The 12,814-nt window shown below is 41.5% G+C and overlaps 1 protein-coding gene across 2 annotated transcripts in view; it reads left to right on the top strand.

Annotated features, from left to right (window-relative positions):
- Positions 1–12,814, top strand: part of LOC136864429 (golgin-84) — a 148,632-nt gene that overhangs the window by 117,997 nt on the left and 17,821 nt on the right. Inside the window, exon 10 of one of the 2 annotated variants that reach the window (XM_067141415.2) lies at positions 9,445–9,538. In XM_067141415.2, the coding sequence (XP_066997516.2) occupies positions 9,445–9,504 (60 nt within the window). In that variant the 3' untranslated portion in view covers positions 9,505–9,538. Of the gene's footprint in view, positions 1–5,453; positions 5,585–9,444; positions 9,539–12,814 lie in introns of those variants that run through there. The other variant, XM_067141414.2, reaches the window with a different exon arrangement.

Raw genomic sequence — 12,814 nt, 5'->3', positions numbered from 1 at the left:
ATTTCACCTTCGACTTCTTTAAAGCATCCTTGTTGCGGACCACTGAATGGATTTTTTTAGCTCTTTGTCTTCACGCTAACGTCAAATATTGGCTTTAGTTAGGCCTATTCCGTATTTTCTTGCGGCTGCACAATTATTCTACATTTCCGAGTGTTTAATAAACATTAACTTAAAATTGGCATCATAATATCGACTAGAACCCGTTGAAAATTTGCCGGCAATACCTTTACCACGTATCTTTACAATACGACTATCCATCACGAAAATATTCCTGCTGTGTATAAACCTTAATTTTACTAAGCGTCAAGTACAATAGACGCGTTATGACTCTGCCACTGAGTGGCCATGGCTTTTCTAAGAATTCGAAGGGTCGTATGTTTTGATGCCATTCTGCAAATTTGAGAAACACACAGGCACTGCACAACCGGTTGTCGCGGCTAGCAATGTGTAGTAAAGAGGCGGTCGTTTATTGTCAACGAGTTATGCGCGTGTGACAAGAAGCAGCGTGGTTACCGCGGTAGTTGCTAGTGGTATCCATTAACTTACTGTTAGGCCGCAAATGCAACAACCCTTGAGTTTTCGCATGAGATTCTGAGAAAAAAAGTCTTGGATTCGGAAAAATACGGTATCATTCCAGAGATTTATGTGGCAAACACCTCAGCTTTCTTCTTCAAACAGCGTCACTTAACATAACCGTATATGTAGCCTATCATAAAAACATACTTGAAATGCATGTAGAGAAATAACCTCCTCGCGAAAAATGTACATGTAAATAGCCGTAACTAAACGGGAGAAGATATGAAATATCCTCTGAAATCAGTGATGTACTCTGCCATATCTTGAGGTGTATCACATTCTTACTTAATTTCCGTATATAACATTAAAATTAAGATATCGTTTACTTCAGTCTTTATTTTTAACGAGTTAACAACTGCTATCGGCCACGTTATTTACGCATTTATTATGAAAACATGTTATCCTCTTTCATTTCGAGTTTTCTTTAGAGAACAGCAGTCGATGGGTATTACTAATCAACTCCAACATCGCCTTTGAATGTCAACGAGAGAGCTCGCAAATGCACAAAGTGAAAAAACTATACCGCACCGAAGATGATCGATCGCATTTTGTTGCAAACGTTTCAGTTTTCTTATTCAAACAGCGTCACGTATCCTAACTTAATCGTACTATACGTATTATGAAAACACACTTCAAGTGCCAGTAGAGAAATTATAACTTTCTCGCTATAAATTTTCATAATAGCCTTCCCGTAATTTAACCAGACGCGACAAAATATAAACTAACCTATGAAATCAATTCAGCACTCTGCCATATTACATGTAAATTGAATGTAAGTTGAATCAAATTTATTTTAACATTGCAAACAATTTTTAGCCAAATTAATAACTGTGTTTTGGACGTCAGTGTGTTTTAGAATTAAGAGTTAAACCATTTTAACATCGCAGAACATATTGTCATAATTTTTAATGTGTATATTATTCTTGTTTTAAATATTGTTATCACTGAAATTAGATTTACATTCAGTGTAATGAAATTTGTAACAACAAACCAAAAATGACAAACCTTGAGGCAATTGTATAGGCTGATGATGCTTGTGAATAAAAGCGAAACATGTCCCGGTAAATTAGTGTTGTAACATTACAACTTAGCAACACAAACTGTAATTTGTATTGAAAAGGTGGATCAAAATAACCAACAAATTGTTAGTATATCACTCTGCCATATCTCGAGGTGTATCCCATTCTTACTTAAGTGCAGTATTTAGCCTCAAAATTAAGCGGTCGTTTAGTCAGCCTTAATTTTTAACGATTTAACAACCATTATCGGACACATTTACGCATTTATTACGAAAATATGTTCTCTTTCATTTCAAATTTTCTTTACGGAACAGCTGTCGAGGGTATTACTAATCGACTACGACATCACCTACAAATGTCGACGAGGGAAATCGCTAGTGCACATAGCGAGGAAACGATGCCGAAGGTAATCGATCGCATGCAATATCATCGCTGTGGTGCATAATTATCGGTAACTGAAAACGGACGCACACTTAATCGCTCGTAATAACGGATGCGCCAGTGATAGGGTTCTCGCTGTAACCGAAGGACGATACACAGTTTAATATAGGAATTTTGAAGGGACAGAAAAAAGTCGTCGCTATAACGGAGTTCTCGTTATATGCCGTACTCGCTATAGCGGACTTCTACTGTAATTATTTTTTGAGTATATTGCTACATTCTTTAGGCACACAATGCCACTTCTACATAATCTCCATCCCTTTCAACCACCTTACACCACCTTGGAATGAGCACATGTGTGCCTACATGTAAAAGTCTGTCTAAGCTATTGCATAGCAGCTGTACTGAGGGAGTTTATCTTCAAGCCACTCTCCACAAAGTGAGTCCTTCAATTTACCAAAGGGCCGATGACCTCGATGTTAGGCCCCTTTAAACAACAAGCAAACAATTTACCAAAGATGGTAATTAGTAGGTACCAAATCTGGGCTGTAATGTGGGTGTGGCAGTATTCTCCATCACAGATTTTAGATAATATCCTTGGTTTTCTGATTGCCACATATGCATTGGAATAAATGGTTTCTATAAAATTCTGTAAAATACAGTAGCCATCTCTTTCCCTACTACGTATGCTACTTTAAATTTTTGTTGTGGTGGGGGGGTGCGAATTTGCATGATGCCGCTTCGTTGATTGACTCTTCATTTTCACTTCAAAACAGTGCAGCCATGTTTCATCTCTCATCACACTGCTTGAAAGGAAATCATTCACATTATTCTTGTACATTGTCAAGAGTTTGCTTCACACAGTCTTTCTTATTCCATTATGGGCAGTTAGCAGCCATAACCATGTTATTAATGCAATTAATGCACTGCATATTGTCAGTTGTTTTTGTCAACTGTCACTGCGAATCTTGAATCTTGGGGTGGCTATTGCTGCCCAGAATATCCGTACCCATTGCTTTTCTGCAGTCTACAGCATCATCCCCATATACTTGTTTTCACCTCTATTCACATAGTCTCATTCTCATAACACAGGAACTCTATAACAGCTTGTTGCTTTTGATGGACATCAAACATCTTGAACGAGTGCCACAATCACATCGCTTGGTGTTCTTCTCTTGAGTCACACTTATTACACTTCACCCTTCCTTGAACACCTGGATTAATCAACTATCAATTTCATCTGAACTTGCCCAGATATTCTCTGTAGGTTGTTTACCCATCTCTAGTAGATCACTGTAATGTACGTTTTTCATTCGCTGGTATTCATTCGAAGGTCATGGACTTGAACGCGTTTCCCCCGAGTGGGTAGCGCTTGAAACCATGTTGACAAACTGTGCTCATGACAAGCACGTTCGCAGGAAACAAAGGCAATCATTTTCATTTTTATTATAAAGCGATATAGTAATGCCGTAACATTTACATTTGTTCTGATTTGCCTTTTTATTCCTTATATTTTATGCTCAGTGCCAATTTCATATTACAAACACTGAATCGGTGAAAATTAAATAGGAAATTTTGGTCTTGTAAACAACATTGTATATAACTACCAATGTAAGTAATATCTTCTGACAAAAATAGAAATAATACACAAAATGTGTTCCTTTTGTTTATTTACTTCAATTTCTTATATTTTAATTTGTTTGCCATAATAATTTTTTTTAAATATATATATATGATATGTATCTTTGTCATTGTTCACTAGGCAAAACTTAAATTATAAAATTTTATATTGGGGTAAAAATAACAATGATATCATATAAGTGCAAAATTAAAGCATCTTTTAGTTTGAAAAGGAAAATATTTTAAGAATAATGAATGAGTGCAAGAAAATGAATAATGATTTATGTTCGTTGTATTATGGATTCTATTGTTACTATTTTAAATTCTTGTACATTTCAGTTGTTCTTTCAATGAAAATTAAATACATATTTTTCCCATTGCTTCAAACTTAAATGATGTCTTTGTATGTACACTGACTGACAGAGCAAATGCAACACCAAGAAGGAGTGGTCAGAACTTTATGCCAATTGCAGGGTAGACTGACGTCACTGAGGTATGCTCATGATGTGAAATGCGCCGCTGTGCTGCGCACGTAGCGAACGATAAATGGGACACAGCGTTGGCGAATGGCCCACTTCGTACCGTGATTTCTCAGCCGACAGTCATTGTAGAACGTGTTGTCGTGTGCCACAGGACACATGTATAGCTAAGAATGCCAGGCCACCGTCAACGGAGGCATTTCCAGCAGACAGATGACTTTTCGAGGGGTATGGTGATCGGGCTGAGAAGGGCAGGTTGGTCGCTTCGTCAAATCGCAGCCGATACCCATAGGGATGTGTCCACGGTGCAGCGCCTGTGGCGAAGATGGTTGGCGCAGGGACATGTGGCACGTGCGAGGGGTCCAGGCGCAGCCCGAGTGACGTCAGCACGCGAGGATCGGCGCATCCGCCGCCAAGCGGTGGCAGCGCCGCACGCCACGTCAGCCGCCATTCTTCAGCATGTGCAAGACACCCTGGCTGTTCCAATATCGACCAGAACAATTTCCCGTCGATTGGTTGAAGGAGGCCTGCACTCCCGGCGTCCGCTCAGAAGACTACCATTGACTCCACAGCATAGACGTGCACGCCTGGCATGGTGCCGGGCTAGAGCGACTTGGATGAGGGAATGGCGGAACGTCGTGTTCTCCGATGAGTCACGCTTCTGTTCTGTCAGTGATAGTCACCGCAGACGAGTGTGGCGTCGGCGTGGAGAAAGGTCAAATCCGGCAGTAACTGTGGAGCGCCCTACCGCTAGACAACGCGGCATCATGGTTTGGGGCGCTATTGCGTATGATTCCACGTCACCTCTAGTGCGTATTCAAGGCACGTTAAATGCCCACCGCTACGTGCAGCATGTGCTGCGGCCGGTGGCACTCCCGTACCTTCAGGGGCTGCCCAATGCTCTGTTTCAGCAGGATAATGCCCGCCCACACACTGCTCGCATCTCCCAACAGGCTCTACGAGGTGTACAGATGCTTCCGTGGCCAGCGTACTCTCCGGATCTCTCACCAATCGAACACGTGTGGGATCTCATTGGACGCCGTTTGCAAACTCTGCCCCAGCCTCGTACGGACGACCAACTGTGGCAAATGGTTGACAGAGAATGGAGAACCATCCCTCAGGACACCATCCGCACTCTTATTGACTCTGTACCTCGACGTGTTTCTGCGTGCATCGCCGCTCGCGGTGGTCCTACATCCTACTGAGTCGATGCCGTGCGCATTGTGTAACCTGCATATCGGTTTGAAATAAACATCAATTATTCGTCCGTGCCGTCTCTGTTTTTTCCCCAACTTTCATCCCTTTCGAACCACTCCTTCTTGGTGTTGCATTTGCTCTGTCAGTCAGTGTAATAAAAATAATAAAATATCCTTTCCAGCTGGGAACAAAGTCAGTTACATGCGGCTCTTGTGTTCTGTCTACCCCTTACTCCCATTTCTTGATACGGCATTGGGGATAAGGTGAAATGGATTTATATGGCATGTTTTACAGCCAGATTCCCTTCTTGACACCAACCTCAGTTGAGAAGCTAATGAAGCTGAAATGAACGATGGTGAATGAAACTAGGTAAGGAGGTGGAAGTAATTGGCTGTGACCTATGAATAGAAATTGTCCTCGCATTTACCTGGAGGAGAAAATGGGAGACCACAGAAAATCATTCTCAGGACAACTGACAATAGGTTTCAAACCAACAACACGCAGCTATTGTGTGTCAGTAAAATATCATTGACTTTATCTGGATCAAAAGAGCTTCTTCTATGTGACAAAATTTATCCAGCAGCACTAAACTTCCTCTCACTTACTGCGCTAGATGCAAGAATACAAAATATTCATGCAAATGTTGCAAGTTTGGGGAAAGGCCAGTACCCAGTATTTGGGAGATAGTAGGTTCGAACCCCACTGTCAGCAGCTGAAGGGCTGTCGAAGGGCTGAAGATGGTTTTCTGTGGTTTCCCATTTTCACACCAGGCAAATGCTGGGGCTGTACCTTAATTAAGGCCACGGCCGCTCCCTTCCCACTCCTAGCTGTTTCCTGTCCCATTATCGCAATAAGACCCATCTGTGTCTGTTGCGACGTAAAGCACCTTGTAAAAAAAAAAAGTTTGGGGAAAAGGGTACAGTTTTTATTGTACCATTTACGTCGATCGCTGTCATCGATTGCATCTCTGGCAAGATAAATGGTCAATTTAGTGTATTGACATTGCAGATTGATTGATCGATTACAATAGAAAACTGTCCTCACAGATCATCTTTGATTACTGGCTTCCTTACACTGTATTCATGACTTACAAGTTTATCCTTCACCAACACTAGTTTCCCATTCCATGTTTACTAAGCCACTATCATTACGAGTGTGCCATGCTCGTCATGAGCATCACTCGCTCCTAGTTCAATGTCAGGCGATAAAGCCTTGCACACTCACTCCATCTAGCGGTGTACTGGTCAACAAAGTGACCCGTTGCTCACACTCGAGCGAAATGTGTTAATGCAGGGCTCTAATCAGTAGCACCCTATGAAACCTAACGAACATCTGCAACAATAATGTTCACCATTCTCACCATTGAGTAACTTGCTGTTCAACTACAGCTCTTGGATCCCTTATATACATGGTGCTCTCAAATCATGTACATAACATGTTTTTTGTGAATGCACTGTTGTTCCTGTTCCAGACCATTATCTCGATTATGTTTTTGTTTGTAATTGTTATTTATGATACTTAAAAATTGGTATTCACTATTGCATGTTTCTATGGTGACTGGTAATGTGGTGTGCTATCTGTACACGAAGGGATGTGTTTAGTACAAACATTAACACCCAGTCCCCAAGACAGAGGAATTCACCAGACCTGGCTAAAATCCCCGATTTGTCCAAGAATTGAACCAAGACTCTCTAAACTGATGCCTAACATTAGGCCAATGAGCCAGACTTATCAAAATTCAGTACTCTGAAGTTAGAAATGTACAGGGTCTCCCATATAAAATAAACGAAGACCAAACTCACGGTGTTTGTACTCAGTGCTATGGCAGTTGCCTCAGCTGAACTTGTGTCGCGCACGGCCGCCCTGCTTTAAGTGTGTATACAATCTTACATGAAATCGTACCATATAAAAGATGCTGGAAGTGTCATCCTTCCCGGGTTATACAGGCATTATATATGGTAACCACATTCTGGCTGACGCGCATGAGTTCTATCGCTGTCATGTTTTTTATTTCATTTGTAATGTTTTCTTTCAGTTCCTCCAATGTGTGAGGATTTGTTCGATACACTTTTTCTTTCAATTGACCCCACAAGAAAAGTCACACACTGTTAGATCTGGAGAACAAGGGAGAATTAGACCAGCATTGATCACTGTATGCAAACATTTCTGAGATTGTAAGAAGGGAATCCTCTCTGTATGAGCAGGGGCTGAATCTTGTTGAAACCACCCATGCAAATTTTCTTCTTCCGTTGCCTGATGGAAAGACTGCTTCAAAATGTCATCTTGGTACCTCTCTGCATTTACCGTCTTCTCGAAAAGAAAAAAATAGGCCCAGCTATTCGTCTTGCACTAACGGCACACCAAAGACCAATCTTCCTATCATAATGAGAGACTTCATAAACACCAGCAGTGAGAGTTATGACTGTTCACACGACCATTAAGATGAAATCTGACTTCATCTGACAAGAACACAAGCTGTAGGTCGAATAAACGATCATTCAATGATGCAAGATACCACTCTCAATATCTCACTCTTGTGGCTGAATCAGTAGGTTTTAAACAATGGGCCCGCATAAACCTGTCTGGTTTGATGTGTTACAGCTTTGTAGCTCTGTCTGCAGAAGAAACCAAAGCCCCTACGTGTTGTGCTAATTTTGTGAGTGCTGTTCAAGATTTGCACAAATGTCAACTAAGCCTTTCCTCTGTTAAAAATGTTTGTGTGCGCATATGTTTTTTATTGGACACTGCACCAGTAGTTTCAAAATTTATTTACAATTATGTGAATCTGTGCTCTGGAGGTGGCACTTCACCAGGAAATTGCTGAACAAATGCCTCGCTTACCCGTTGAGCCGACTCGTACTTAAAATAACTTTTACATACGAAAATACGGTATGCGCTAAAATATACAGTACTCATTTTCGCGCAGTTCACATGCGCACGCCTGAGCGTCTGCTTGTTGTTCTATCGCCATGATGAATTATTAGTTGTGTAAAGAACGTTGTGCTCTGTGATTGGAAATGACAGTGGGTCTCGCGACTGAGGAAAAATTATTTATAGTGGAGTATTATTTTCGCTTGTACGGAAACGGTTATCAGGATGGGTCGAGTTTAAAGTTAGTGGCGGAACAATATCGTGAACACTTCAATAAGCCAGCACCTAGCAACACAGTTATCCTATCTATTGTTAAGAAATTTTGTCGTACGGGTAGTTTGCAGTCCAGAAACCGCTACATAGTGTGCGTGTAACGATTTGGTGTGCAGTGTCACGAAACGGTGTGCTAAGTCCATATTTCATAGAGAATGATGATGGTGCACCTCTTACTGTTAACCAGGAACGCTATAGGAACATGGTGATCAGGACATTTATTCAGCATCTAAGAAGGTTTTGTCGTGCCAGGAACATGCAGATGAATAGACAGTGGTTCCGACAAGACGGGGCGACCTGCCACACCGCTCGACAGACTATGGCTATGCTGCATGAAACCTTTCTAGGATGAGTAATTTCCTGCGGGCCAAGTTCCCCTACCCATCATATTTCCCCGATCTCACACCACCTGATGCTTATGTGTGGGGAATGTTAAATTAGCAAATTTTCAATTGTCCAGATCCACCCAAAACTGTGCCTGCATTACGTCAGAAGATCGTCTCAGTCTTCGGGACTCTGCAGCAACCTATGTTCCAGAATATGTTGGAAAATCTGCGTGATCTTTTGAACACTGCCTACAGCGCAGTGGAGCACATTTTGAACATTTACACTAATCATCTCGATAAGTAAGGTAATGACAATAAGACTAACATAATTTCCAGTACTGTATATATGATAACTGTCTCACCTTGTTAACAGCTGAGATTCAGACTGGCAACTGATGCTTGCGAGGTCGAACATGTGCACACTGCCTGCAAAGTCAGGAACTATGCACACGCCTCCAATACTGCAGGTTACGTATCCAAAAGTAAAAACGCCGCTTGGACGGTCTTAGTTTATATGGGAGACCCTGTAGACACTTTAGGCTGTAATGGAATCCTGATCCCTTGACTTGAAAGCAATGTGGGAACTTTCAGCCAAAGTAAACTATGAACTTCTTGTTACTTTATTATTCCTATTAAAAAAAAAAAAATTCAAAATACTTGGAATGCAGTATAATCATTAATTGTTGTTCATATTTGTTTCAGATAATGCTCCACCTCTGGGTGGTATTTGTATTAGTATCATACACTCCCTCACCACAATGACACCAGCAAGAGGTTATTCAGGAGGATAGTACCTGTAAGTATTAATATATTGTTTTACCGGGCGAGTTGGCCGTGCGTGTAGAGGCGCGCGGCTGTGAGCTTGCATCCGGGAGATAGTAGGTTCGAATCCCACTATCGGCAGCCCTGAAAATGGTTTTCCGTGGTTTCCCATTTTCACACCAGGCAAATGCTGGGGCTGTACCTTAATTAAGGCCACGGCCGCTTCCTTCCACCTCCTAGGCCTTTCCTATCCCATCGTCGCCATAAGACCTATCTGTGTCGGTGCGACGTAAAGCCCCTAGCAAAAAAAAAAATATATATTGTTTTTAGCTATCCCATAGTAGTAGTAGTAGTAGTAGTAGTAGTAGTAGTAGTAGTAGTAGTATCTTTAGAAGCTGCTGTTGAAGGAAAAGAAAATAAATGTGGGATGGGCAACCTGTCTAGTGAAGGAAAGAGCTACAGTTGCAAGGTGTTTTAAATGTCTTGGATTTGGACATAAACCACCACAGTGTGACGTTAAAGATGACCAGTCACGGAGCTGTCTAAATTGTGGACAAGAAGGCCATTTGGCGAAGGAGTGTAGGAACAATTCGTTTTGCACCACGTGCCAAGTAGAAGGCCACTGCTCAGATCAAATGAAATGCCCTACTTACAGGAAGTTAATATTAGAGGCAAGGAAGTTGAGTTTAAACAGCCAATAATGGACATACTTCAGGCGAATTCCATGAGGAAACCCGACAGTCGTGATGATATTATGTATGCAACAGCCTTGGAAAAGAAAGTAGACTTAGTGCTTGTTAGTGAGCCAAACAGAAGGCGAGTAGCTGAAGGTGGTTGGTTCACAGACAAAAGATGTGATGTAACTGCATATTTTTTTTATTTTTTTTTCAAATGATGGTGCTGAGCATAAGGGCAGAAGAAGGATATTTGTGTATTCAACTTCAGCAATGTCAGATTTATTTCTGTTATATCTCTCCTAACATCCCTTTTGATATTTTCAAAGCTGAGTAGATTCAATAATTCAGGACTGTATGGCGTCAGGTATTGAATCTATTATTCTGGGAGACCTAAACGTCAAGTTGCCTCTGTGGGGGGCACCAACTGCAGATCGTAGGGGAGAATATTGGGCAGAATGGATAGCAACCCTAGACTTGGTGGCTCATAATACTGGAATCTTACCAACATTTTCCAGAGTGAGCTCAGAGTCTTTCATAGCCGTCACCTGCTCAACGCAGGGTATAGCATCATGCATTTTTGACTCGGTAGTTATGGAAGATGAATCTCTCAGTGACCATTGTTTCCTTTATTTTCATGTTAAGGGATCAAAGAAGCTCAATGATATCACAAAAATGGTGCAGAATTATAACTGGGAAATTTTTAAAATTGCAATCGAATGTATGGTACAAACTGTGGACACAGCGCAACATACTCTAAACGATGTAACTGCTGTTCTTAAAGATGCTTATAGGACCAGCCGATTGAGGGGACCAACAAAATATAAAACGCGTGTCCCTTACTGGTGGAACAGTGAAATAGATATGCGAAGGAAAGACTGCAATCGCAAGAGACGAATCCTTACCAGGTCTAGGAAAAGAATCAGCCAGGTTAACTTAATACAATTAGAAGATGACTATAAGGCATCAAAGAGGGAACTAATGAAGCTAATAAAAGATTCTAAAGGAAATCTCTGGCAAAAGCTATGTGAAGATCTGGGCAGCGATATCTGGGGGGGCGGGATATAAGATAGTGACTGGTCGATTAATCAACAGGGTACCAGTTCAGCTCCTTGCTGATAGAAGGAAAGCCATAGCGATGGAGTTGTTTCCTTGTACTAATGACAAACTTAAAATGGAATCAGATTTTAGTGTTGCAGAACTATTTACTGTGGTTGAGTTACAAGAGGTAGCACGCAAGATGAAGACTGGTAAGGCACCTGGTGTAGATGGCATCCCACCATAAGCCATCAAGTATGCAGTTGAGGTGGCACCTGATTGGATCTTATCAGTCTTCAATGATTTACTGAGAAAACGTGAATTCCCCAATGAGTGGAAAGTAGTCAAGCTAGTGCTGTTATTGAAGGCAGGGAAACTATCGTTAAATCCATCAGCGGGCAGGCCACTTTGCTTATTAAACACCTTGAGCAAGCTTTATGAAGGACTGATTAAAACGAGACTGGAGAAAGAATTTGAACAACAGGGAGGACTTTCTTTAAACCAGTCTGGATTTAGAAAGGGCAGAACCACAACCCAAGCTATTGAGAGGGTGATTCAAATACAGGCAGAAAGCAGTGAGAAATGGGCTGTTTTGATAACACTAGATGTGAAAAATGCTTTTAACACTGCTTCTTGGAGCATTATTTTGAGAGAACTTCGTAGGAAGAACATTTCTCGGTATCTACAACAAATAATTGCTAAGTACTTCAAAGGATGAAGAATACGACTTGATGATTTAGAAGACCTTGAAATGAGTGCTGATGTTCCACAGGGATCTGTCCTAGGACCCACCTTGTGGAACATTCTATATGATGTTGTCCTACGTCTGCAGCTGGCGAAAGGGACAATATCTATTGGTTATGCAGATGACCTTGCAGTAGTGGTAATAGCAGAGAATGTAGAGGAGCTGAGCTTCCGAGTAAACGAATCATAGAGACGAGTTAACCTTTGGATGGTAAATAATAAATTGAGGCTGGCACCACATAAGACTAAAGCTGTAATTTTGAAAGGTTCCAGGAATTGGAACAATGTCCGCTTCTTATTAACTGATACAGAGATTGTCCCAGGGAAGTCTGTACGATACCTTGGCGTTCTTATTGACAGGAATTGCACATTTGGTGCACATGTGAATGCAATAACTCAAAAGGCAGAGAAGAAGGCATTGGCATTAGCTAGATTTACGCCTAACATCGGGGGACCAAGAACAGTTAAGAGACGGATTACTTTATGCTGCACCTATCTGGCACAGTGCGCTCAGGAAGAAGATTCACCGAAGAGCTATGGAAAGAGTACAGAGGAAAATGCTGCTCAGAGTTATCTGTGCTTATTGAACTGTTTCGACAGCAGCTTTACAAGTTGTAGCTGCCAGTATTCCCATTGACCTGCTCATGGTAGAGAGAAAACTTTGACATGAAAGGGGTGCGGCTATATCTGCTGAAGAAAAGAAAGTCTTGAGGAACCAGCTCTTACTAGACTGGCAAGGCCGATGGGATGGCACAACCGATGTTGGCCAATGGACAAAAAGCTAATACGCAACATAGGAGGCTGGCTTAAATGTAGACATCGGCCGGTAGGTTACTTTCTATCGCATGTCCTGA

This window comes from Anabrus simplex, chromosome 2, assembly GCF_040414725.1.
Source record: "Anabrus simplex isolate iqAnaSimp1 chromosome 2, ASM4041472v1, whole genome shotgun sequence".
In the NCBI taxonomy this organism is placed as follows: domain Eukaryota; kingdom Metazoa; phylum Arthropoda; class Insecta; order Orthoptera; family Tettigoniidae; genus Anabrus; species Anabrus simplex.
This window is presented reverse-complemented; position numbering and strand designations above follow the sequence as displayed.